Source organism: Microplitis mediator, chromosome 5 (assembly GCF_029852145.1).
Source record: "Microplitis mediator isolate UGA2020A chromosome 5, iyMicMedi2.1, whole genome shotgun sequence".
Lineage (NCBI taxonomy): Eukaryota > Metazoa > Arthropoda > Insecta > Hymenoptera > Braconidae > Microplitis > Microplitis mediator.
Genome location: NC_079973.1, coordinates 25631035 through 25658127, shown reverse-complemented (window position 1 = coordinate 25658127; position 27093 = coordinate 25631035). Strand labels below are relative to the sequence as shown.

At 34.6% G+C, this 27093-nt stretch overlaps 5 protein-coding genes across 6 annotated transcripts; 1 reads left to right on the top strand and 4 right to left on the bottom strand.

The window, feature by feature from the left end:
* Nucleotides 1-1085: 1085 nt before the first annotated feature.
* On the bottom strand, nucleotides 1086-11792 carry LOC130668807 (MAL-like protein). Its single transcript, XM_057471280.1, has 4 exons — nucleotides 11355-11792; nucleotides 2679-2846; nucleotides 2470-2592; nucleotides 1086-2373 (listed from the first exon to the last, which is right to left on the bottom strand). Exons 1-4 carry the CDS (start codon nucleotides 11526-11528, stop codon nucleotides 2290-2292), a joined length of 549 nt encoding a protein of 182 aa, XP_057327263.1. The 5' UTR covers nucleotides 11529-11792; the 3' UTR covers nucleotides 1086-2289.
* LOC130668800 (dynein axonemal intermediate chain 3-like) lies at nucleotides 2853-7004 on the bottom strand. Its single transcript, XM_057471270.1, has 2 exons — nucleotides 6559-7004; nucleotides 2853-6419 (listed from the first exon to the last, which is right to left on the bottom strand). The coding sequence occupies exon 2, from the start codon at nucleotides 6199-6201 to the stop codon at nucleotides 3148-3150; it is 3054 nt and encodes a 1017-aa protein (XP_057327253.1). The 5' UTR covers nucleotides 6202-6419; nucleotides 6559-7004; the 3' UTR covers nucleotides 2853-3147.
* On the top strand, nucleotides 10581-15969 carry LOC130668801 (protein singed wings 2). 2 transcript variants are annotated; one of them, XM_057471272.1, is made up of 8 exons: nucleotides 10581-11117; nucleotides 13134-13324; nucleotides 13508-13670; nucleotides 13765-14088; nucleotides 14181-14387; nucleotides 14715-14873; nucleotides 14955-15065; nucleotides 15137-15969. In XM_057471272.1, the coding sequence occupies exons 2-8, from the start codon at nucleotides 13170-13172 to the stop codon at nucleotides 15434-15436; spliced, it is 1419 nt and encodes a 472-aa protein (XP_057327255.1). In that variant the 5' UTR covers nucleotides 10581-11117; nucleotides 13134-13169; the 3' UTR covers nucleotides 15437-15969. The 2 variants fall into 2 exon arrangements, with proteins under 2 accessions (XP_057327255.1, XP_057327254.1); XM_057471271.1 differs by lacking the exon at nucleotides 10581-11117 and adding an exon at nucleotides 12224-12520.
* Nucleotides 15943-17249, bottom strand: LOC130668802 (uncharacterized). Its single transcript, XM_057471275.1, has 4 exons — nucleotides 17000-17249; nucleotides 16840-16920; nucleotides 16496-16777; nucleotides 15943-16418 (listed from the first exon to the last, which is right to left on the bottom strand). Exons 1-4 carry the CDS (start codon nucleotides 17247-17249, stop codon nucleotides 15943-15945), a joined length of 1089 nt encoding a protein of 362 aa, XP_057327258.1.
* A 1840-nt stretch (nucleotides 17250-19089) lies between these two features.
* Nucleotides 19090-27079, bottom strand: LOC130668799 (uncharacterized). The gene is made up of 8 exons (XM_057471269.1): nucleotides 26822-27079; nucleotides 24823-25188; nucleotides 24473-24609; nucleotides 24121-24321; nucleotides 22998-23341; nucleotides 22241-22808; nucleotides 20505-22153; nucleotides 19090-20413 (listed from the first exon to the last, which is right to left on the bottom strand). The coding sequence occupies exons 2-8, from the start codon at nucleotides 25175-25177 to the stop codon at nucleotides 19981-19983; spliced, it is 3687 nt and encodes a 1228-aa protein (XP_057327252.1). The 5' UTR covers nucleotides 25178-25188; nucleotides 26822-27079; the 3' UTR covers nucleotides 19090-19980.
* Between the last annotated feature and the right edge of the window lie 14 nt (nucleotides 27080-27093).

Sequence of the window (27093 nt, the reverse complement as noted above, 5' to 3'; positions counted from 1 at the left end):
CGTTTTATAAAAATGTCTATATATTAATTTTATACTCTAAAAAAAATTAGCAGATTAAGTGCAGAGCGCATTAGATTTAATTTTAGAAATCCCCAGAGCAAAATTTACTCCATGGGTTGAATCCGCAAAGTGGAATTCGAGGAGTAAAAATTATTAATTGTTTTATAAAAATTTTGTTTATATTTTTGCATAGAAAATTGAGTTTATTTGAAATTTCGGGATACTGAAGTTAGCCGACGTCTAATAAATTTTGAATTTTTTTTAAGCAATAAATTAAAAAAAAAAAAAATATTTGAAAAAATTGAACCTGTAGTTTTTAAAATTTTCTACATGTGCATATTTTTAGTTTTTTTTTTTTAATTGATTTGTTAAAAAAAAAAATCGAAAATTACTAATTGTCTGCTAACTTCAGGATCATGAAATTTCGTAATTATAGAGGATAAGTATTCAAATAAATTTCACATTTACTCCAAAATCACTCTGATAAAAACTTTCGATTGTCGGAGCAGTGATTTTTTTCAACTTCCAAAATTCCGAAACTCAGTGACAAAATAAATTTAAATGAAAAATAGACTCCGTATTAACGAGTAAAATAATATGATAAAAATTTCACACTATATTTTTTATTAATCATCCATAACTTACAAATAAATAAAATTTAATGAGTGAACAAAATTTAAATTTCTTCTAATAATTAACGATAAATATGTGAATATATAATTTTACAACATTTTTATAATTATAATTATTTAAATTTTAAATTACAATAATTATCTAAATGCAACACTCGATGTTTCCTTTTGTTTTTACTTTTTTTCAGACATAATTAAAATGTATGAAAGTGATTTATATAAATAAATAGCTGTTATATATATTTCGATGTCTGTAATTATTAAAACTTAAAACACTTGACGGTTTGATTGACGCATTTATGTAATTTTTCGAATTAAATGAGTAGAAAATTTTTTTAATTAAAACATTTATTTTAAAATCTACTTTCACTAAATCTTGTTCTGTAAATTGTTCAATAAGGCACTTGTTAGTCACATTTTATTTCAATCTATTTATTTACTGAGACTAATATATTTTTTTTTTTCAAAATTCTGTATAATTTTATTACAAAATACAAATTTGTTGGCAAAGCTTTCGTGTTGGTCCGAATTTATCGATCATCAAATTATATAGACGTATAGAAATATTGATTTATATAAGAATATATATATATGTAGTCTTATGTACATGAGACTTGATAAATTTAATTTAGAATACAGGTGTAATTATTTACTGTAAAAAATTTGCGGAGTGAAAGCAGATTAAATCCGGAGTAAATTCGGAGCAGATGACTGCGTATTTATTTAATTCCCTCGGAGTAAAACTCGGAATCGGAGTGAATGTGGATTTAAATAAAATAAAAATCCCTCCAAAATCACTCCGCTGAAGAGACAAGTTCCATATTGACTCTGTATCCAGAATAATTTTTTACAAAACTCCGAAACTCCGACGGATTGAATTCGAATTCAAATAAAATTCCAATTCACTCGCGATTTTTTACAGTGTATATTATATATGTATATATTATATTATCGTACGTATATTGTAGTAATTAGTGTGACTAATTGTAAATAAAAATAAGATAAAAATCGTCATATGAGTTGATGATTAAGTATAGAAAAGAATAAATGAAGTGAGAGAAAAATATATAACTAACTACGTAAGCTTTTTATAAAGAAATTTTTTGCCGTACAAGATTTGTGACTGATTCGATAAACTGCTGGCGAGTTTCGTATAAATTCAAAACTCTTTAATTAAATAATAATTATTTATTGCTCTAATAACCAGCAATTGTTGGTAAAAATATTTAACCCTTTGTACTTTATCAGTCGCACTCATAAATCCTATGACAGTTTTTGTTTTACAAATCATTATAAATATACAATATATATAAACGAGAAAATAAGAGCGATAAAAAAATTAAGATTTTGATTTAATTGTTTCAATAAAATCTAGTGTGAGGAAGTATGAGTTAATTAACCGATAGTTATCTTTAAGCTTTTTAATTTTCATATTTTTTTGTTCATTATTATTATTAATATGTAATATTATTTACGTAGATTTATAAATATATGTATATTATATTTATTTATTTATTTAAAAATGGACTTTGCACGTGTTGATGTGGAGCATTAAGACCTGGTAGCAGCTGATGGCTTTTATTTAAACATCAGGTAAATATCCTGCGTAATATTATTTTATGCTGATACGATTTAAAATTAAACAGGTACTTTATCCTCACTGTGAGTTATTGCTCTTGTGTTCGACATAGAGGAAGTACGTTCCCGCAGCGTAAGCTATGGTATTGAAAATTCCAAACACCTGAGGGAAACCATACAATAAATTATTGATCGAAACTTGGTGTCGTAAATAACAACAAGTAAATTAATAAGTGCGTTAATTGCTTCTGATATTTACCCCAGCGGCAATATTCGATGACTTGATGCCGTAATGGTTATTGCTGTAAGAACTCCACACAGCTAATTGGACTATAAAAGCAATGACGTAGAGAACAGATATTATTCCTGTGTTCAGCAACTCCTGGACAAATAACAAAAATTTCATTACGTATTTGGGTTGCGGTCATGACTCTAGCGATCGGAAAATATTTTAATTGATAAATTTACCGTTAAGATCCAGTGGATACGTATTTTTAGAGCCTCCCGTATTGAGAGGAGGTAAACGAAGATCCACAAGAGGGTGGCTAAGAAGGATGTCGTTGCAACAAATAAGAACCAACTCGTCGCAGGAATATACGCCGGAGACGCGCATGCCATGCAAATAATCCCAAGACCCTGAAATATATTACAATGTATATCGTCAGTATTTGCAACATATATCATATTACTCGTTAATGCATAAGGCCTAACAAACATGTATATTAATATCTATTACGCAACTATAAAATAGAGTAGGAAATAGAGGGAATTTGTTTGTGGGCGGGCAAGTGGGAGGCAAGTTGAAGAAATTTCGGGAATGAATATTAATTAAGCGTGGGCTCTGCAGGCTTTGTACATTTATTTCCTGCTGGTATTGCGCATTGGAGTTTAAATGTAAATTAGACAACTCATTGTCTCGGTAATTAATTTAATTATTTTAATTTTTTCTAAGCAGGCCCGCGAGCATCATTGAGTTCCAGTCGAACTTCGGGACACGAGGACTCTTCTCGAGACGTTTTTCTGCCGTGGAACTAATTTCTAAATAATTACTTAGATGCTCATTTATGAGCTCATCAATCACTTTGTTTGTCGACACGGGCGTGGCTGTTTGAGCCTCGAGCCCACTTGACGAACGCTTTATACTCTCCGGAAACTCAACAGCCAACGCGTGTTTAAAGTAAGTGTCTTTATCAGCGACTTTCTCTCGCGCTTTATTCATTCTCGTGTTTTTTTGTTCCTCTTGCTGAACAAGTGGATGTCTAACTTTATCAAGCTCTCGAGGGTCAAATCCCTTTTTTTTTAACAGCGTATTTTTCATTACTTCGAGATTTCCCGTTCGGAGAATCGTCTCTTTGGATTTTTGAATTTTTTTTGCCTTCCTCTCGGCTTTTATTCTCGCCAGTTCTTCCTGTTCCTTTAAAAATTTATCCCGCGCCTCCTCGTGACGTCGCTTGGCCTCTTGAGCAGCTCGGGCAGTTTTTCTGTCAAGTGCTTTTTTGTCATTAGCCAAATAATCCTCCTGCCAACCGTGAAACTCTTTCTTACGCTCTACTTCTCGATAGACGAATTTTCGAAACCACTCAATTCGTTCCTGATAATTTGACTCGTTTTCTACTGGCTCACCCATGAGTCGAAATGTCCCGTTGTAGTCACAAATACCAATAAACTTTGAATTTGTTTTTTCTTTTTGCTGCTGGTTCTGATGTTGATGTTGATGTTGATGCAGCAGTAGATCTTGCGTCTCAAAGAGTCCCGTTATTAACTTTCCAGAAATAGTCTCTATGTGAACCGGTTGCTTAGTCTTCCGGTATATATCCCAAGTTTCAAGGTCACCGTCATGCCTCGCTACAATGAAAACTCCAGGTGTGTGACTCCAGCAGCATGCAGTGTAACGACAGTCACCTTTTCTCCACAACACGGGATGTTTTATGTAATTGTCATGCCAAATGGCAAAAATACGGCCTCCAATGCTCAGCAAAACCTCTTCTAAATGCTTAGAACGTATGATCCTGATGACTGGCCCATCGTGAATACAAACGCTGCTCAAGAGGTCACAATTCTCTTCACCGGTGACCTCAAATTCTTGACCGTGCCAGGTGCAGTGAAGCACTTCACCTTGAGCAGTACCGAACCACAATTTCCTTGACGTTTCTTCCGACTGGTAGGCCTCTGGTGGTGGAACACTGAAATCGAGTACGGTCAAGTTGAAGGATTCCTTCGGTAGCTGAACATGGAGCCGGTAGTGCGGATAAAAGATTCCGTCAAGTCGTTCAAGATCATCGGTCAGTGACATTGCGGCCTTAACAATACTTTTCAGGTTTTTGGCAGTCTGCGGCAAGCTCGGCTGCCAAAGGAGATCCCAAATAGCAACTGTGCCATCTTCAGAGCTCGTCATCAACTGCAAGCAATTGTTTCCCGGTACTTTTTCGAGCATCCCATTATCCGTTATTTTACAGTCGGTTGGAAGCCATCGAATGGCACGTACTGCCTGCAAATGAGACTTGGATGGGTCCGAGGAGGCGGAAGAAACAATTACCGGAATCTCATAATCAGAATCCGCATCTTTGGGTTTCTCTAATGAATTATAAAGATCCCAGAAAATCAATTGGCCATTTTCGGCCCCTCCGACGACGGTGCTGTGCCGAGAGGGACAAAAAGAAATAACGTTAATCTCACGAGGATCATCAAGAATTAATTTGGGTTTAAGTGGTTCATCGAGCGACCAGACAAGTGCACAAGTACTTGAACCAGCACTAGTGCTTATACTTCCACCGTAGCCACTGTCATTTGATTTATTAAGCTCGGCAGGTTGATCCGAAATTTCCGCAAAGTCACACCGGGGATTAGTTACATACGAAATGGCAACTAATCCAAGAAGATTCGGGTGCCAAGAAACATCTGAAATGACTTTGCCCTTGGTAATGTCGAGATTAATCAAAGAACAAGACTCTTTATCCAAGTAGTTTTCAGCATCATTAAAACTGTCGTTTTCAGCGATTCTCGTTGTCAGATTTTCTATGTCGTCGGAAATAATATTGATCTTGGAATTGTAGCCAACACAATCAATCGCGTCTTGCAGATGTTCTGGGAATGTAATTTCTAGTAACGGCTCCTGCATCAACGACTCTGAAATTTCCCGGTTTATCTCTCTCTCCTGTTCAGTTATCACCTCCGGGAGTCCAGCTGGGCTACTTTCCTCAGTCGTTGTTTGCTTCTCAGTTTTACTCCGTGCAGTTTCATCTTTATTATCCTCACCGACAGGTTCTACTACGTCTGTAATGTCGTCACACTGAGTCCACTTGTTTTTCGGATAACCCAAGTAAGACTGAACGCTTTTGTCACAGGCCTTGAGATTGGTGTTTACAGCTTTCGAAATTTGTTTCATAAATATATTATTGTATTTTCTCGAGTCTTCTGGCAGTAGATCAATAGCGCCATCTCTTACATCTCCGCTATTTCTATCAGCTAAATTATGCCGTCGTCTCCGGATATTCGAATTAAAGTATAGCTCGACCTCAAAAAAGGGCCTTGAACTGTCGGTGTCTTTCCCCGATTCTTCTTCAGCCCGAAAGGCCTCAAAACTTTTACTGGTTTTAGTAATCATAAAAAAAACTTTCTCCAGAATTTTCCTCGTTACTTGTCGGTTTCTCTTGACAATCGAGTCTCGTATTTCTTCAGTCAAACAAATGACAAAGCTAGTCGAGGTCAGCTCGCTGGAGGCGTAGCCAACCAAAATCCATTCCGACTTATAATCTCCTATTTTGTCTTTGCAGCACTCAAAACTCGAACCGCTTTGGCATGCTTGCCTCATCACTTCCTCCCGCGTCACATACGCCCATGGATATTCCAGAAATACGTCTTCGCCAACCTTACACCCAAGTTCACGTTGACTCTCGTAGGGCAGTTCAATTCTCTCAACGTTCTCGTCGTTGTAGATATTTTCGTCTGGTAACCAGCTCAAAGGCCGCTCTGCTGAACCAACTTCCGACATTTTCCTTTATGTTTATATCAGTTTTTAATTCCGCGTAACATCGTCACTCTACTACGGCTCTTACGATACTTGGCCCTCGAATAAACCGGTTACTCTAGTCTCAAATACTACCTCAGCATCGATCAAACTTCCTCGCCTCCCTACCCAGGTAACCGTTTGAATATTTCTAAAAGGACTTTATGGGTCGATGATGTTTGGCTTTCACGCAACACTAGCTCCTATTAAATCATACACAATATTTTTATTAATATATAAATGTATATATATTACATTGGATTGATATATATATTTACTGTTGATGTGTATCAATGATTACGTTATAAATGTATCGTATTAATTTTAAAAAGGAATGCTCACATTTTACTTTCACTGGAGCTCAAAGTAAAAACAACTTGTAAAATTAAAGTACATATATATATATATATATATGTATATATACAATCGATTAAAGGCTAATAAAGCTTATGGAATTTACAACACGACGACGACTTTCCTTGGTATTAAAACATTCCAATCGATCCTGTCTGACCTTTGAGAAGTGGCCACGCACGCCAACAATAAATAAAAAAAAAGTCACGCAATTTTAAAATATTTAAAAACTAAACAACGGTATGATGGAAAGTTAAATATAATTATAAGAGAAGGAAGAATAAATAAAATATTTCGTGAAAGTATTGCTGATAAGAAAGTGTGTGTGTCGAGAAAAATATCTAAATGCGCGCGTTTAAACTGTTAAGATATCTTTTTATGCCGATTGTTGAGTAATGTGATTGTGTGAATGACGCGAATCGTTTTGAGTTAAATGAATCACTGACCAAAATAGATTCCAAGTCAAACGAGACGTCGACACAAGGCTTATTGTAGCGCGCAGTAGAGTTAGTTACAGATATATAACTCATAATACACACCCGAGTTTCTACATACGTCTCTTGTTCTTGCTGTTTATTTAATTTGCTTACGAGGCAACCGCACCGCCTCGGGTTTAACTACTTTCGAGACCCCTGAGATTGCTTTCCAGCGATGCAAGTCAACTGAGGTCAACTCAGTTCGTCAATAAACGAGTGTGCGTATTTCATACTCTTTGGTATTAAACACATGCAAATAATCCTCAATAACACTAATACGAGTGACCCACTTGTCAGCAGCGCATTCGCTCTGTTATGTCTTAAAAATTAAACTTCGGAGCTGAAATAAAAAGTCTCTTGCTACATAACAGCCAGCGGAATATCGCATACATGGAGTGACAATTTTGTAAACATCTTATCAAATCAACGGGTGACATCACGCACCAAATAAAATAAAAGTAAAAATACATATGAACATAGATATGTATGTGCATTATTTCATCAAGTTATTTGTTGTAAAAAATATAAATATAAAGCCTTGAATAGCATCATCAGAGTAGAGTACAGTAGTAGTGAGAAACTGGTATCTCCATGTATACGAGTAATAAAACGACATGAATCGTCAGAGAGCACGGTTCAACGGACACGTACATAACTCGCCGATGACCCAAATGCAGTCACGGCTCGGTAACTGTCTACCTACTATAGCTGTTCGACTACTATTGCGATTGAGAATTGAGAATTGAGAACCGCGAGTAGGGACGAGTGTAGTAGTCGGGAAGTCAATTGCTGACCGTTCATGGACTTCGATACCATATTCCATACATATATATATATATATGTATATACTTGGTAATAATAACAATAATAATATGTATGTACTATTAGAGTAGGATTGCTGAGACAAGAGACAACGAGGAGGCCGTAGGGTGCGGCTTGGAATGGTCGGTGCTTCTTGCCATTTCACTGACGCACTCAAAACTATTCCCCATTGGAATGTATTGTTAATCTATCAGTTGACGACACACGCTGCTCATAGTTCATAGATAAATGTTGCCGCATGTATATGTATGTATGTTTATATTTATATAGATTTTTGTTGTATCATTTTCATTTAATTTTCTTAGCTTGTTTGTAAGAAACCGCGCAGAAATTGGAACGGATGCTCGATTGCACTCGAGCAAAGTATAGAGAGAGAGGAAACGATGAATCTATTGGCAGCCAATCGGCTTAGGTTTACATTGGATAGCTGCCAGGAAACGAGTTCCAAGTGTAAACGCACCGTCTCCGGAAAGAGCTTGATAGTTGTAATAAGTGTGTACGTAAATGTATATCTACTGTAAGAAAAAAAACTACAAATATATGAAACTGCGTTTTATTATTTAATAAAATCTATAAGTGTACATTACACACGTAATGGATGAGCATGATGGCATGGTAATATTAATAATTAAAGTAGTTATGGATTTAGGATCTAATTCAATTGAATTTCATGCTGACAAGTGGCCTCGTGAAGCACCAGAAAAGTCCAAGGCAAAGGCAACTCTGTGCTCTCATGTTTTACCCATCCTCCATTATATTTGTTTAAATATATATATATATATATCTCACGGAACTCTCGATTCGCTAAAGAAAATTTAGTACCCAATGATGATGACGGTGCTCTCGTGGCTGAACACAACCGATGATAATTTAAAATACCCACTGTTCTCCTCACTCTGGTTATCTTCCACTGGTGTTTGTGTATCATATGTATACGTATGTGTATACATAACTATGATATATTATGCTTATTACAATATTAAATATTGTGTATCGTGTATACTTGAGTCCGGTGTAAGTATTGAGGCGCGGTTCGTCCTTGCAATAGAACCTCTACTGACTCTATGCACAATTATTATTAGCCGTTATATACTACTTGAGCATGCCGGCCACCACTACCATCTGCCGCACGCAAACCCTCAAATGACACAATCTACACTACACTTTAAGTCTATTATATTATATTTATATGTCTATCTATATATACAAATACGTGTATTTTAAATTACGCAAGTGAGCCGCTCACATTCGCGTGGGTGTGATTACAATTGTCATTATCTCGAAACGCGATGCGAGCTGATGTTTGTCTCATAAACAATTATTAAATACGACAATTAATATGACACAGTGGTATAATAGTAATTGTTTAATTTATAATCGACACGAGGTAACATTTAGCCGCGCAGTAAATTTTTAAAATAAGTAATTCTCAGTTAATAATTGATAAAAAAAAAAAAAAAAAAAAAAACCTGTTAGTCATTAAGTCATGTGAAGTAATTTATTTGAATTATTTTGTTGATAAAACTACTTGATAACACTTGAGGCGGGTTTGAAATAATTTAACGGTTTACAGTATAAGCGATAATGGAACTAAAGTACATCGTAACGTGTGTACATAGCAGAGTGTACATGGCATATAATAGAGTAGGTACAGAAGGATTGTCGGGTATCGTGTGCGTATGCATTTCCCACGTTTAATTCCGTCAATTAGCTTGTACAGCGAGCGAGGCGGATTGCACCCACGTTGCCGTGACCGAAATTACGCGGAAGGGGCCACGGAGATTGACGACATAATCGGTTTTAAATTTTACTGTCTTACAATTAGCTAAATTATTTTTTTCCTCTAGAAATATGAAGATCTTACACGTGTACAATTATTTCTACAAATAAACTCCCGTTATCTAGGCGTTAAATTGTTTTATAAAATTAATACGGGAAAAAAGTGGGAATTAAAATTAGACAGTATCGGGTATTATTTCGGTAGCTTATAGACAGGCCTTACAATCTTACATACGTGTCAGAAACACCCAATGGCAAAGACAGTCGACTACTCAAGGATACGTTGAATTCTTAATGAATCGTTTCAATACCGTTGGGTTCCACCGCGCGCGACACACCGAGTTTCTATATGGATGTAGGATGGCTCTACTCGCTCGGTTAAATATCTGGGACGCCACGTATGGTCATCATACACCGATCATTCCGTATGGACATCTATAGATTTACATCTCGATGCACTTTGTTAATTAAATTTATTTACCATTTTAATTATTCCCAATAAACTAATAAATTAGTACCGTCCAATAAATTACTCGCGGCGGTATCGAACTTCAAGCGACAGTTAAAAAATACTTGATTTATTATATAAATATTTTTTTTTTATTTTTACAAGAGGACATTGCCCGCGAGAAAATACGGAACCCAAAGAAATGCAACGACCGCTTAGAGTCACGACTACGTCACATAGAATGAGCACTGCAGTGTTGACTTATTTAAAACGCTTTAAGAATACTTAGTGTCACGTGATTTAATTTAAATTACGAATAATATTACCTGACAAAAAAAAAAGAGAGAAGAAAAAAAAATGGACGGATAGATAAATTAAATTTAATTGATAACTTGGAGCCGAGTAAAGTACAAGAGCATGAAGCAGCCTTTTTTTCAGCTAAATATAAGCTGGGATTTTTTTATAATACGATCATATATTTGTATATATATGTATAAGATTAATGTAATTCTATGACAGGAGTAAAAAATATAAATAAGTATTATAAAGATTGAGAATAAATAAATATGACATTATTATTTAGTATTGTGTATATAATAGTTGTGCCAGCCGGTAAATCCCAATGTTTCCCGACAAATTCGAGCTCCAGCTAAAAACAGTACGTCGATCTACGAGCCAACATTCAGAGCAGTTTAACAAAACGTGTAATAAATAATCTAGCTGCCACGAAATTAAAACTCTCATAAAATACTCAAGGTTACTAATTCCCGTTAAATTAAATTTTAAATTTCAAATTAAAAAGTTACTATAAATAGTGAAATTTATTTACAAGCGCAGCATAATTGCCTCATATATCAACAATTATAATCCCATATAAAAATCACCACAGATACGCACACACATGATAACATTCAGGTGTATTGTTATGTAATCCACCTGCCGCTTGCTCGTACAGTTGATTCAAGGTAATAAAAGTGATACCCAATCAATAAAATAAATCTTAGACTCATCGAGATTTACTTGTAAGTAATCAATGGCTTTGTGAAGTACAGAGATTATTTTAATTAACTTTTAAAATACGACACTTGAATACAAGTATCCATAATAACAATAACAATAATAATAATAATGAATGCAAGTGGGTATGAAATAATTGGTGAGGCCGAGGATGTTATCTGAAGACAATAGCTGAGACAATTTACAAAATGTATATAGTTAATATTATTGTACTGTATTGTATTGTATTGTAATGTATTTACCAACTGCACAAGCTTTAAAATTCCAGGAATAGTCTTGAAGTAAGGTAAATTTATCGTGATTCCAGCGATGAGACTCGGCTGTCCAGGCTCCGTTTTGACAGTCGGTCCCTGACGAGGATTGTTCGCATTGTTGGTAGAACCATCTTGGACAGTCACCACCGTTTCCGACATCATGTTATTTGTCACGTTAAACAAAAAATATAAAACGAACAATATACAGTATATACTTTACTTTAAATATATGTGATATGTATTTATACGAAACGAGATGAGACAAGTGGGAGAGTAAAAATACGTATAAAATTAGGGGAGCGGATAAGAGTTGAGTAACACCGATAAAGCTTTGATAACTTGTTGATAGAGAACGAGACACCTGTTAATTCAACACTGTCGACGGCCCGCGAGGCGGCCTCACCACTGACTATTACCTACATCATCGCGGAACCGCTATATTCTCCCACCACCTTATTCTTACTACCTCTCCAATCCTCACCACTCATAGTTGCATTACATCTCTCCTCTATTTTATTAACACACACGATACACCATTCGTATAACTTAACATCTATTCACCTTCTCTTTACTATTTTATTATAAAACAAACTCCCTACGTCACTCATATACTTTTTCATATTTATTTATTTATTTGGTTTTTTAAAAAGATTCCTGCTAAGATTTGCACGCGATGGAATACTTACTTACTGGAGATTGAATTGCTCGGCTAAAAATTTATTACTTTTTTTTTATATTAAATTTGAGTACAAGCTGATATCAAAAATACTTACAATTTTTTTTTTTTTTTTTTTTATTAAAAAATTTTAATTTCACTTTAGCAAATTTGAAAATTTTAATCAAAATTACTCGGGGAGTATAAAAAAATTTTGAAAAATTTTTTGTTCAAATTTCATTTTTTAATATTTTTATCGACGAGTAAAATGCCGATGTATTATCAACCAAAGAAAATGCAGAGTAAAAATTATCATATGAGTAAATCTCGATTTAACTTTTGAATCAAATAATATGCAGTCTGCCGTAAGAAAATGCAACTGTGAGGTGCAAAAATTATTTTTCCTCTCTTCAAGTTCAATAATATAAAAATATAAAATTAAAACATGCGTACAATCAGAAAATCAACTCAGCCAGCTGTGGACTACAGCGACAAATATGTAAGTTATATATAAATCCCGAGTCACAAATTCCTAAAAATAATTTATTTAATCGTGGGTTTGATTAAAATAATATTTTTACTTCGCGTGTCTCGTTATACTCAAATCTCATTATAACAAATAAGTCGAGTATATTCCCCTCGCACATAAATTTGAATAGAATAAAATATATATTTGAGATTAATATCGAAATAACATCTGTTTTCGAGATACTTATAGACATAATACCTTACGAACAGACACGTGATATTACGTACTTGTGTACCTAATTATTAATATATAAACCTGCTGTGTGAATATAAGAACAATATGCGCCTGCGTATTTAAATAAGACGTGATATATATTTATATTACACTCTCGGTGCAATTCACGACTGAATAATACACTAAATAATTTATTTGCAAACTCGAGCATTAGAAGTCGAGATAGCGAGTGTAACTAAGCGTCATGTTAACTTCTCTTACAAATACTCCGACAATTGTCTCAACTCTCGAGTGATATCACTGTCTTCTATATAGACAATCACCATTTATTAAAAACGTTTTATTCAGTCTTAAAACAAAACTCGAAAAAAACGTTATCTCAGAATCTGACGTAAATATTTTTTTCCAGGTGTGCTACTTACTTTTGATATTTATTAGCTCGACAATGGCATTGAGCGATAAAATGAATGCATGCAACCCGACAATTGCGGAGAGACACAATGCAGCCTCAAATTGTCTTATACAGAACAACACTCATCAGTTATACTGCTGGGGCAATAATCGTTACGATAATTACTATTTTAATGAACTGGGAGTAAAGTAAATATATATATGTATATATATGTACCCGCACATGTTCATTATTATCATAATCATTAGCATCAACATCAGAATCAGAATCAAAATCAAAATCAAAATCAGTATCATCATAGCCGACACAGTAATATAATTAGTATTAATTGATTTGTGCGCACACGCTTTAATTATCAATTATTTCGGCAGCGCAAATGACGTCTGGTTATTAACGATTTGTAACACATCACAATTATTATTCAACGCAAATCGAATATTAAGTAAATTCTACAATGTTAGTGAGCTGATTATAGTCGATGGTAATTTGACCAAAATCACTAATGCATTCCCTGCAGAAGCTACTAAACTTGAAGTAATCTATATAATTATATCATTTATTACCCGATAATTCGACTAAATTTAATAGAAAAAAAAAAAAAAGTTTAATTGCAATTTTGAATTTCCAGAGAATTCATATCAGCGGAACAAAACTCCGTTATCTGCCAGACGACTGCTTTAAAAATTTACCGGCGTTACGTAGTGTAGACTTGAGGAATAATTCATTGACAGTGATTAATCCGAAAGTGCTGTCGTCGTCGCCGTTGACACAGGCACTCGATTATTCTGTTTATTTAGCTGGTAATCCTTGGAAATGCGACGAAAATATGGTTTGGATAATAAATGATGAAAATTATTCTTCTCTGATAAAAAGAATTGTTGATAGAGATAAATTGGACTGCACTGAGCCCTATGCAAGTCGCTCTCTTATCGCAGTGATTAGCATAATAACGGTAAGAAGGCGCAATACTTTTGTATTAAAATTTTGAGCTTTTTATGGTTGTAATAAAAATAATAAAAGTTGGGTTTAATTTATTCAAGGCAGACTCTGAAACAAGAATGTCAACAAACTCCCTGTGAGTGCGAATTGGTGTACGTAATTGGAGGGCATTTTAACCGAAGGGAGCAAAATTTCCATCAGAGATCACAACTCATGGCATTTATTACCGTCAATTGTAGCTTTCTGGGTCTTACTGAGATGCCTAAATTTATACCAGAAAATACGACGAAACTTTATCTTACTGGCAATAAGGTATTTTATTATTAGTTTTATGAATAAGGGAACGATGGTCACCACAAGTTCCGTGAATAAAATTTCCATTTGTGGTCTTCTCTTAATTATTTATATATTTTGAATATAAATATCACTGTAAAATATCGATAGTGAACTTTAAATCTGTTATGGAGTTTTAAAAAATTCAAATCTGGGGCAAAATGAGCTATAAAAAAATTATACTCAAATTATTCAAGTCTATTTTGATAAAATTTAATAAAAAAATTCGGAGGCTCATTTCACCCCAGGTAATTTATTTCCCCTTTTTTATCTCACGAGTGCAATTAAATGTTTCTCTGTCTTTAGATCAGCGATCTTAGTCCTCTTGTGGAGAATCCCGTTTATAGACAAGTTCTCGATCTTTATTTAGACGATAATTTAATTGGATCAATTGCTCAATTAGACGGTTCTTATTGGCTCGAGCACTTTCGATTGTTCAGTCTTCGAGGGAACAAATTAACAGACGTAAAAATAACGATATTACGTAAAGTAAATTTTAGTGGATAAATTGATTATTAATTGACCGCAATAATAATTATATTTTAGTTACCGACTTACGCTCTAGAAAACGCTCTGCACAACAGCGTAACTGCCGTCAGTGTTTTTCTGGGCGACAATCCTTGGACGTGTGACTGCTTCTTCACCCCCGGGTTCCAAGTAAATTTATAAATAAATTATCAACTGCCAATTAAATTAAATTGTCAGCTAATAAGATAAATTATTTTCAGGATCTTTTAATTAAATATACAAACATATTCAAAGATATAAATGATGTTAGATGCAACTCAACGTCATCTTTATACAGCAGCGAACATAATAAAATTTTAAATAAACCTATTAAGGATTTAACTAGAACGGAAATATGTATAATTTATGATGAAGAAAGTTGGTTGTCATTCTACCCACTCGACATCTTGAATGTCATCTTAGCACTTATAATTGTTTTCATTATCGGAAAACTTGCTTACGACTACTGGGCCTTCAAAAAGACAGGAAAGCTGCCCTGGATCGTTACTAAAATTCCATGATTATTTATAAATTATTATTTATTTTAAAAAAATTTTTTCGGATGATTTTAAAAATTTTAAACTCGTTCAACAAACACGCTCTGTAAGTTCGCTAACTAAAGACCAAAAGGTTCAAAGCGTCCTTTTATACCAGGCTCCTCATTAACTTCTACTATCAAGTTTCTTCCAAAGGTTTCGAGCTTAATTATTAATACCAACTGATTGGTAATCACGAATTAGCAAGCCGGAGGAGGGATGAAAAGACTTCTTAAACTTTTTTCAGTCTTCAGTATCCAGTGGAGCTTCAAGTAGAAAATTAAGTTCTATTTGAAAACTGCCGGACATCATCCGAAAAATGTATCTAGTAAATTGTGTGTAGATTTAAAAAGTATTGAGTTTTAAATGAATTTATAGGATATACTTATTATGATATATCTTTGGAAGGCGATTTTCTGGGGATACGTGATTTTTTTTTCGGCGATACTGAAGGAAAGAAAAATCGATAGTGATATGTATAGATGTATAAATTACTTGAGTGAGTGAACTAATAAAATATTTATAATAAAAATACTTTTGGCATTTTGACTGATGGGAATTGAAGAGGCTCGCGAAGCTCGACGTCGGATGGATGGATTATTTAGTACATAATTTTGTTGTGGTTCATCTATTCGAGTAGACAGCCTACAAGTCTCACGTGACTGGATACTTTCTGGTTGGGGTGAAGTAGGCTCCCTAATGGCCGTTATCAATTTATCATTCACTGGCGTTGATATTCTTGGCTCGACCGATCTGAATACCGCGTCCTTGGTCGTTATTGTCGGAGTCAATATTTCTGCTCCCTTGTAGTCTTGATCCGAACTACCGCTCGACTCGCGACTTTTAATTGCTTCCGTGTGTTTCGCGAACGGAGTACTTTTATTAGCGGACTTTAATTCCGAATCCTTAACAAGCGGATGAGCTTTTTCAGTTCGATACATTGACTCGGTAACTTTACTTTCATCTCCTGAATGGAAATTTCAAAGTTTTAATTGAATCGTAACAAAAAAACCTACTCAACCTGATTAAACAATTTTAATATACCAACTGCGTTTATCGAAGCTGAAAAAGTATTTTCCCTTGAATATCTTAGATCGTACGAGCAGGAGTTAAAAAAAAGAGACGAGAACGAAGAAAACAGTGGTTTCTTTTTACCGCAGTCTTTATCCTCATCATCGTCATCGTTCTCTATAGAACCCATTGATAAACCTTCCGGCACGTAATCAATATTACTATAAACACTAGCGTCTTTCATTAATTTTTTACAATCACTCATTTTTAAACCATCCCGCTCAATATCTTCTGCTGGAGTTTGCGTTTCAATGGCTACAATAAACATAAAAACTCGTATTCAAATAAACCATAAGACAAAAAAATATAAATATTACTTGAAACACTGGCATCTCGTGTGAATAATTTACAATTACTTAGTTTTTTACACTCCCCTACCCGAGAATTATCATTTTTATCTGCAAAATAATTTACTGTTAAAAAATAAACGTCAGATAAGACTTGTAATATAATTTTATTTTATTTTATTTTATTTACCCATTTTAAAAGAAGAAACAGTTCTTCTAAACTCCGAGAGAGTAATTCGGGAATGATTGATAACCTCATTTAATTCGCATAAAACATGAGCAGTGTTGGGAAACCTTTTAGACAAAACATCCCAGGCGGGAACCCCAAGCCCGCTTTCATCAGCGTCATGATGATCATCATCTGAAAGCCCCGTCAGCTGGGGTACTCTCGAGGGTGGTGTTTTAAAATCACTGTCATTATCTTCATTATTATTGGACATATCGTACGTAACCCTTGGACACACGCGCACATTATGAGACACATGCATAAAACAAAAGCACATCTAATAATAACCATCCCTCCCCCGTTACACTTAAAATGTATATAAGTTATGATGATAAAAAAAGGAAACAGTAACAATAGTAATAAAAATAAAAATTTCAATATTTTTTAACGCTGTAATATTTTATTAAAACTATAAACACGGATATTACAGTACATCACATAAGTATTGTGTTGTTATAAATAATTTTTTATTAATTTATATTAAAAATGATCGTTGAATCAAGGCCACACGCTGACTCAAATATTCACTGTTTTATTTATTATTTTTTTTTTATCTTACTCTTTATTATCATTATCATTAAAACTATTTATTTAAAAATGTCCTGAAATAATCGCGCGCGCAATTCATCTACAAAATACAAACTCATTGTGCTATAGGTACATGCATGTGTTACATATATATTTATATATGTATATATATATAATTGCCTATCACGGTGCGTTTATTAATTATTCCTTATCATTATCATGATATTTTTTATTTACTTATTATTTAAAACCACAAGGGTCATTAATCATTACGATTATTATTAATATTAAAATACTATATTTCACACAACTACGATGGTATAAAAATTAACAGCCGTAAAAAATAAACAGCCGTACAGATGTCACAGTAAATAAATAAATACTTAAATAATAGATATTAACAATCGAGATATAATTTATAATATATATCACTCTATACATTAGCAAATATATTATCAATAATACAATAGTCGTCTATATTAATTATTAATATTTATTATATTTAAAAATATAGTCCGTAGATTGTAGTGTAGTAAAATAAATTGGAGAGAGTAATAACACGCAGATACTCGTATATAGGGAGTTCGTTACTGCAACTACAAATATTTAAATCGAGTGGATCGATTTTTAAAAAATGAAAAATAACATGAATGTTTTCTCTGCAATCTGCTAAAAAAAATACCTTCAAATCTAATTTATATCAAGCCGATTTTAAATTTTACTTTTTTTTACTTGCAGTGCAATTGTCACGTACATTCATCATATCTACTAACAGTAGCGGCGCGGCAACGACTGGTTACTATAAATGTAGTAATGGAAATGGTAATGGTAAATACCATTAACGCGATGCAATAAATCAAGTTCTCTTCTCTTTAGTATATATATCTGTATATCTATATATATAAATATATATACATATATACAAATACATACTCAGATTGTTGACACGCGCTTAATTCTATCACAGCATGCGCGGGATCTTGTGTTCGCATTTCAATTATATACATGCATACATACAACCATACAACAAATATATGTATATATATATATTATCGAGCGTGTGGGTATGGACACTAGTGTTAGTGTGCATTTATTACGTATTTGTGTTGAGCTGCCAGCGAAATAAATCAAAAGTCGATTGCTACTACGACGGCGCATCATTTGAAGTTGCGCGCGCATCGAATTATTTGTAATTCCCAAATTTATATGTGTATATATATATATATATATTCGTCCATACAGTTACTCGAACTTTTACTCCTTTTGAATAATTAGTCGATGGGTCTATTGCACTAAATCGTGGCTACACAATAAACGCAAAGTAAAATTGGACCTCGTAAACGAATGACTTGAATGTAAAGGTTTAAAAATGAAGGATAAAAAATCGTAATTTTTGAACGAGTTAAGAGTTTGTTTGGTCCTAGGGCAGTTCCCAAATAAATATATTAATTTTATTAGCTTGTCGCACGCGCGCAGTCTTGATTGCTTTTATTAAGTATTCGATTCACATTTAAATTTATATTATATTAATAAATCGCTATTCTTAATTAACCCTCCGTTGGTTATATATCAAATAATTATTCGTAATAATAATTTACAGTTGAGCGTGATACCATTTAAATTTTTTTCTTTAACTCTTATTAATTCTTCTACACTCACAGACTTAAACTAGTTCACTCACAACCAAATATAGCATCTAAATCTTATATATTAATCGTATTAATATAATATTACTTGTTTATTAAAATTTTATTCAGCTTTTATATTATTTATATTTAACCTCCATTTGTTTCTTCTTATAATCCATTGATATAATGACAATCTATTTTCATTAAAACATTAATCTTACACGCGAATATTTAATAAATCAAGTTAGTACGGTATACAATATATTATTCTGCAGTCGTTATGCCCGAAAGGCTCGTGACGACAATCTGTAAAATATTATTTTGGCACATATTTTATTTAGTTTTTTTTTTAAATTCTTTTTTCCGTCATACGGATTTAAGAATTTATATGTATAATGTACAAAAGCTTAATAAATTGGTATGTACGTTAACGAACCAAATGCGCTGGTGTCGCAATTAGTTGCCTCGATATATTCCACTCAATAGCCGGCTTATGTATTGCAAATATTATTATATTTATTTAATTATCTCGATAAGAAAAAATAACTATTATTCAATAAAATTTTTTCTATTCCACTTTTATGTATATTATATATATATATTTATATTTATATAGTTAATAATAATAATGCGCTATCGCCTATCGACAGATTTAAAATTTAAAATAAATAATTGAATGATCATTGCTTTGTGTTTAGAACTATCATGGAATAATATGATGAGTTATTGATGATAATTAATAATAATAATAATTTATACGGTTGTTTCGACATTAGCTATGGCGTATTGTCAACAGATGCTATCTTTACCGTAATTATCATTGCTGTATAAATCCTGTGGATGACTAGTGATATTGTATTGGCCTCCGGTACCGCCGCCGCCGCTTTGCAATTGACTGCTACTCGTTAATCCGTTATTATGATGGTGATGCATGTGATTAACGTGGATGTTGTTGACATTTAGCGAATTCAAACTGTTTTTCTTCTTTTTCTTCTTCTTCTTTGTCCTCATTTTGTGCCGGTATACGCAGTATTTGAGGCAACCGGTTGCCAGAAGAATGACAAGAAATACTCCCAGTATTCCTGCCCCCACGGCGACGTAGAGCAGAGTAACCCCGAATCTGTATGAACAATTTATCTCTTCCTCGTCGAAACCTGACGGGCAGTGTTTTATTCCGTCGCACCATAAGACCGAACTTATGCAGGCCTTTATCTCCGGGCATCTGTAAGCAGTAATCAGCAAACAATGATAATTAGTAGTTTGTTTTAATAATTAATTGTCGTATAAAGTAGTAATAAATTGTAAATTTGTACCTGTACGGACAGTCTTCAATCGGAGGGACCACCGAGTAAATATTGGCAGCATTGTTGTCACCATCGGGACTGAAATAATGAGTCTCCGTGGCAGCCCGAGCACTCTTTGAAATGGCAATCCACATTACGGAATAAGTGCCCGGTTCTTTCTGGATAAATTCAACGACAAAACTTCTCGCGTGTTGCTGGGCTAGTGCCGAGGTAGGAACAAATGTGGAGATTCCGTCAGCGGTAATTGTCGAGGACGTACGATTCCATCCGCCGCTAAAAAACTCGACAGTTTTAGAATGAACTTTATCATTATCACTATTATTATTATTGCCATCGCGATTACTCCTGGTTGTTTCTGGACAAATAACACTTCTCTCTTTGGAGTTTATTGCTGAGTAAACAATTATCCTATTGAGCGTAGTACAATCAGCAATATTATCAGCATTTATTGCAAAACCCGTAGTACGTAAATATATATAATTAATCCGCGGATCTTCTGGCTCAATTAACCAGGGCTCATTAATACACTGCTGGGTTGCAGTAGCCGTCGCCGTAAGATCTTCGGTGTTTTTGAGAATTTCTTCAACTGCCGCAACATCAGCAGTACCGTCGCCAGAATCGCTTCCGTCGTAATTTCTGACAGACAATAGAGGACTTTTCAGTGATATTTCTCCACTAGTACCACGAAGTCTTCGGTCCTCTAATCGCGATGGGCATCGACGACGTGATTGCTGTTGCTGTCTTTTCTGTAGCTTCTGTTCCACATTGTCATTGTTGTTGTTGTTGCCGTTGTTGATGATGTCGTCGTCGTGGTCGTTGTCGTGGTTTCTGCTGCTATCATCACTGTCATCATTGTCCTCAACTGGGACATTGTTTGAAACAAAACGATATTCTCCTTCGAAAAAAAAATCATTGTAATCTTGAGTAACATTCATACGTGTTATTGTAAACCTGAGCTCAACAATATTTGACGTTAGCGAGGTAAGTGAGACTCTGTTGTTATTGTTGGCACTGTCATTGTCAGTGTTGCCGGTAATATTTGAACAGAAACAATCACGAACAAGCTGTACACCAGGCCAAGGATATTCCGAGACAACAAGCTCAGCGTATCCACTTAATTTAACCTCTGATGTACGCCGATCGCATGTCCATCTATTCACCAGAGGATCCACGTACGACATGCATACTTTATCGCCAAAGGAAGCTCTTGAAATAGATATCTCGACTTTCTGATCTAGCTCCGCCTCAAATCGATATACGCAGCTAAGATTTTGTGCTCCTCCGCGACCGTAAAGAAAGACGCTCTTTGGAGATGAAAATTTACCCGATATTCCGGTTGATTTCTTAACCACCGATTCATCATGTCGGGTGGATCCACCGGCGGAAGAAGAAGACGAAGATGTAGATGTAGAGGAGGAAGTAAAAACCAAATGGCAAGACATTGAATTGTGGACGAATTCATAGCGTAAGACGAAGCTTATTGGATAAAGAGCACTGCCCTGACGTAGAATATGCTCTAGAGTTAAATCTCTCCCGGTTGAAACATAACTCTCGGCAAGACTACAAGGACGGGTATGACGACTACTATTTCTTAAAAGACTGTGGTCACATAATACTGGTATCTCGTCCTTGCAAAATTGTCCCATCAACCGTATTTTCTACAACACACATGATGCACACAATGCATTATACCTTTAATTAAAAGTTATGGAACCAGTGAAAGCGACATTGTAATGGATACATACCTTTTTATAAGACTGCTGCTTATCCTGCTTGGTCTGGTCTCCGTCCCACATAATGAGCTTGGCGTGACACTCGTCGTTGTTATTATTATTGGTATCGTCGTCATTATTGAGTGAATCGATGCTTGCGGCGGGCGGGGGATCGGTGCTCGCAGAATAGTACTTGATAAAAGATATCCATACTATTTCATTGGGCTTACCATGAAAATGATAGCGACAGGTTGTATTGGGCGGTAGGGAATGTTTTGGATTCTCAAGTGTTCCCAATGGATTCTCATAACTCGTTATATAAAAATCACAATTCGAGTTTTCTTTAACAAAGCTGCGAGATTTATCGTCGACAAATAGAACGTGAACCTCGAGTTCAAAACCCGGTAGAAAGGATAAGGGAACTGGATGAAAGGGATTGTCATAGGGTGATGTATGAAATTCAAGAAGCATTGTGTTGCGACTACTGACAATATCTGGTACTGTGTCACCGCCACAAAGACGAACTAGTACTCTGTCTGTCGTTGAGCCGCCGTCATAAACAGTAAGATAATCCTGGACAACATTACACTGATCCCAAACCCTACAAATAGATAAATTACTTATGTATACACATATGTATGTCCAAGTATTATATTAGATTAAATTACATAACTTTATTCATTTGACGGACATGCTACAGGCAAACTGGATTAGATTCACACCGAAAAATATGCGCTCGGGTCCTTGGGACCGTACTCCGGCATTATCACTCTCGTATGTTTGTATTTACCTCAGTATACGCTGGCTCCTGTCGTACTTAACGACCTGGTCTTTTATGTGGATTTTATGGCTGTTTCGTTGATTAACAGCGAGCAGAGCCCTGTGTCCAGGCGGCGCACGCTTATGTTCGATTCTATAGTAGCAAGTGACGTTGCGTGGATAAACACCTGGATAATTTGGCGACTGCAGTCGACATGCACGGGTATCGCAACGTGTTAAAACTCTGTCGCAGTAAGTTCCATTTACCAAATCACCTCGCCACGTAGACATCGTGTTATTTCCATATCGCAGGTGCGCTTCGCTTCTTTTAAGAAATTTATACGACAATTTGAAGTCGAAATTGTATCCAATTCCCTGTAGTCAATTAAAATAATAACACTAATTTTATTTATCATTATTTTCTTTCTCTCCTTTTTTTTTCTCCTTTCACTATTGTCATTTTTAATATTTATCTTTGATGAAAATTTTCTCACGGGTCTGAACGAGGGATTAAAAATATTTACTTTGAGAACTTGTCAAGGGAATTTATCGCATCCGTTTCACACCGCGCTTACAGTTTTGCCGCATATATTTTAAGTAAAATACTGCTATACATATATATATATATATATTTATACTGAGTTAATGCAACAAGAATAAAGAAATCAAGTATCAATAAAGCATTATAAAGATAAGGAAGCTCTAATACGGACCGAACATCGTAATTAGTGAGATAAAAGTATTTAATTTATTCAGTAGAGTAATAATAATAATAGTGGCGCCGTTATTATTATTATTATTATTATTATAATCTAGTCTCTAAATCCGACGGGCAAGTTTTCCTTTTTGAGAAAAGAGTTATCATGTACACGGCAGCTATCTAGGATCTGAAACATATTTACATGGGTACGCGTCGCGCATACAGTAGTGTAACAGCAGCAATAGTCAGACGCGCAACTTTAGACATGAGTTGAATTGAATCGATTTTCTTTATTGGTGTTTTTACCGCCTACACACACCACTCCAGAGAGTTGAGTTAAGAGTGAGTAAGTGAGTTATATATATATCTATATATGTATATGTATATATGTGTGTAGCCTGGAATAAATGTACTTATATATGTATTATTTTTTGCGCGCATACTCTCGACGTACCTGTTCAGATAATCGGCCGAGATAGAGCGTTAGATTGATGGAAGCTGTTTCGCTATAATAAACGGTGTAACCCCATGCACTCCCACACCATTGTCCGCCTGTTGCTGGTCTTCCTTCTTCGCGAATCATCATGAAACCATCGGGGCATCCTTGATTCGTAAATGATAGGAAACGTCCGACGGTAAATGTATCAAATGTCAGCTATAAATATTATTTTTTAAATGCTAAATGAATAATAGTAGAAATAATAATAATAGTAGCAGTTGAATTCTTCAATTCTTTTTCTGCGGATCGTTGTTATTATTATTGTGGATTGCGCTTTTTACAGTAACATTATGAGCAGTATTATTACCTGAACTAGGTCACCAAAATCGCCACCGGCAGCCGTAAAATTGATGTGACAAATGAAAGGTAATCGATCCTCTCGAGGACGTCGAACTTCCACTTCGTAAGTTCGTCCCACATCGCCGTAAAGAGTTCTATTGCAAGCTGTTAAATTAAATTCTGTTTATTTCCGGCGAATCATCCGCTCAATTAACTATTTACTTAAATTACTATCTGAGATTACCCTCCATTAACATCCTACACACTATTGTATTAATAGAAATAAATAGATATCCATCTCTAATGGCCCGGGTATAAATACCCGGCAGGATAATTATAGCCAAGAGTAACAGTAATTATAATTATGATGATAATTACGGGAACAGTATTTGGGTTCGTCGGATTTGTCAGAGCAGTCGTCCTCGCCGTCGCAAAACTTGTCCTGGGCAATGCAGTGACTATTATCACATCTAAATTCCGACAAACGGCATCCCGCGGTGGCGATGTCTGCTTTATGGGATGAGCTACTGCTGGTGGTAACGGCAATGTGATAACTAGCAACCCCAGGTGTTGAATGGAAAATCAAAGCAAATCCAAGGTAACTAATAAACCACGGTGGTCGCCACCACCACCACATACCGCCAATCTTGTTCCCGGTTGTTGCGGCTGCTGGATAATGACCAATCGAAGCTGTGAGTACAGCCGCGATCAGCAAACGCCGAATAACCAACATACCCCTTCACCCTGAAATTCATATTTTTACCAATACCTGTACTCTCATTATTATTTTTATTATTTTATCTAAAATAATTCGAAGCCCCGTCGACACAAAGCATTAAATTAAATTAATTAAACATAAATAATAACTTTTATTGCAATTGAATACTGAAAAATATTAAAATCCAGTTTCATATCGGAGATATTTATCGAAAAGCTTCATTATATATAAAATTAAAATAAAATTCTCATTAAAAATTTAATTACTCGGGTTTTGTTTCAACGCTGTTTAATTATTCATTTATAATAATCATTTTAATTCATTTAAATTAATAATAATAAATCAAATAACGACGAGTACGGTCTATATGCCCAACAAAATATCAATTAAATTTATTTATTTCTTTTATATATAAAATACAGTAACTAAATTATGCTTTCTGCCATTCGGTAAAATGAATCAAAGTTTCGCCGATAGACGAAATCATTTTTTTTTTTTTTTTTTTTTTTCCACTGCTACTTAATTATTTTTGGACTCATTCATATATTTAACCAGGCACATGCCGCAGCGTACACGCGTCGTTGACCGCGAAGTGAGATCCCTTCCGCAGAGCTATAATATAATTCATATTCAATACGAAATTCTCTCCATAGATGACAAATTTATATATCAATTGTCCCTCTCAATGCCCATTGTGTATTTGTGTTATTGTATGGTTGCATAAATTATATAACTCCATTGAAAGAAATCAAGGAGAGTACAATATATAATATAGACATATATACATATTCATACTCATGCATATATACATGGAGATGATATAAATGAAGAAAGGAAAAATAATAATAACAAAATCAAGGGTTTTCACGCATAATGTAGCTTGTTCTTTCCGCTGATTTGATTTAAAAAGCGGGGACTGCGCAAGCGCGCGACCCTTTTTACCTCCAATGCATCAGAGATTTGCTTCAGACACTTACTCGCTCGCTCGGCACACACACACACGTCCCGTTGCTGCATGTGTGCTCGAGCTGTGCGGTATTTGCACACATGACATAAGGATAATTGAAAACAAAATTTAATTGGGTTGTCCATCAACGCTGAAAGTTAATTAATTACTATATAAATTCTGTTAATTATTTACTAGCAGCTATCTGGCATTAAATTATTGTTTTCATGCAGCTGAAATAATTTATATAGTGGGAATGATAGGGCCGAGAAGTCCATGCCATGTATGTGCAGGTACATGCAATCTACATCACATTCAAATGGTCAGACGTAGAGTACCGTGTGTGTATGTTTGTATGAATGTAACTGCGCGGTCATCAAGATCAAGAACGCGGTTGAGCAGATACGCAACCCTATCTATCAGTCTTGGTCGCGCGCGAGCGCATTTCTCCTCTTTTATCATTACAACTTTTTTTTTTTTTCATTTTTTACATTCTCACCCTCGGTCCCCAGACCCCGGCCCGACCCCCACCACTCTATTCATCAAGCATTATATTGCACGAGCAAAGGACACAGAGATGGAGACAATTAAAAGACAACATGTGTCCATCACGCTTACTACTATTTTTACTACCATTATTACTATTGTAGTACAATGTATTATTCATATAAATGGATATATATATATATATATTTTTTTTTTATCATACTCACATGTCCAATAGCCAGCCGGATAAATTCTTTATGTATGACACTCGTTCTTGATATTTTTAAAGTTAATAAAATGTGACGGGCATTAAAAAAAAAAAATAATATTTTATTCAGATGAAAATTTATTTTTCAAAGGTTTTATTTTTAAAAAATGATATTTTAGCCGATAATTATTAAAAATACAAACAACCTCACACAGTTATTATTAAATAATTTTTCCACAAAAAAATGAGCATTTAAAAATTTTATTTATCAAAAATGATAGAAATAACGGT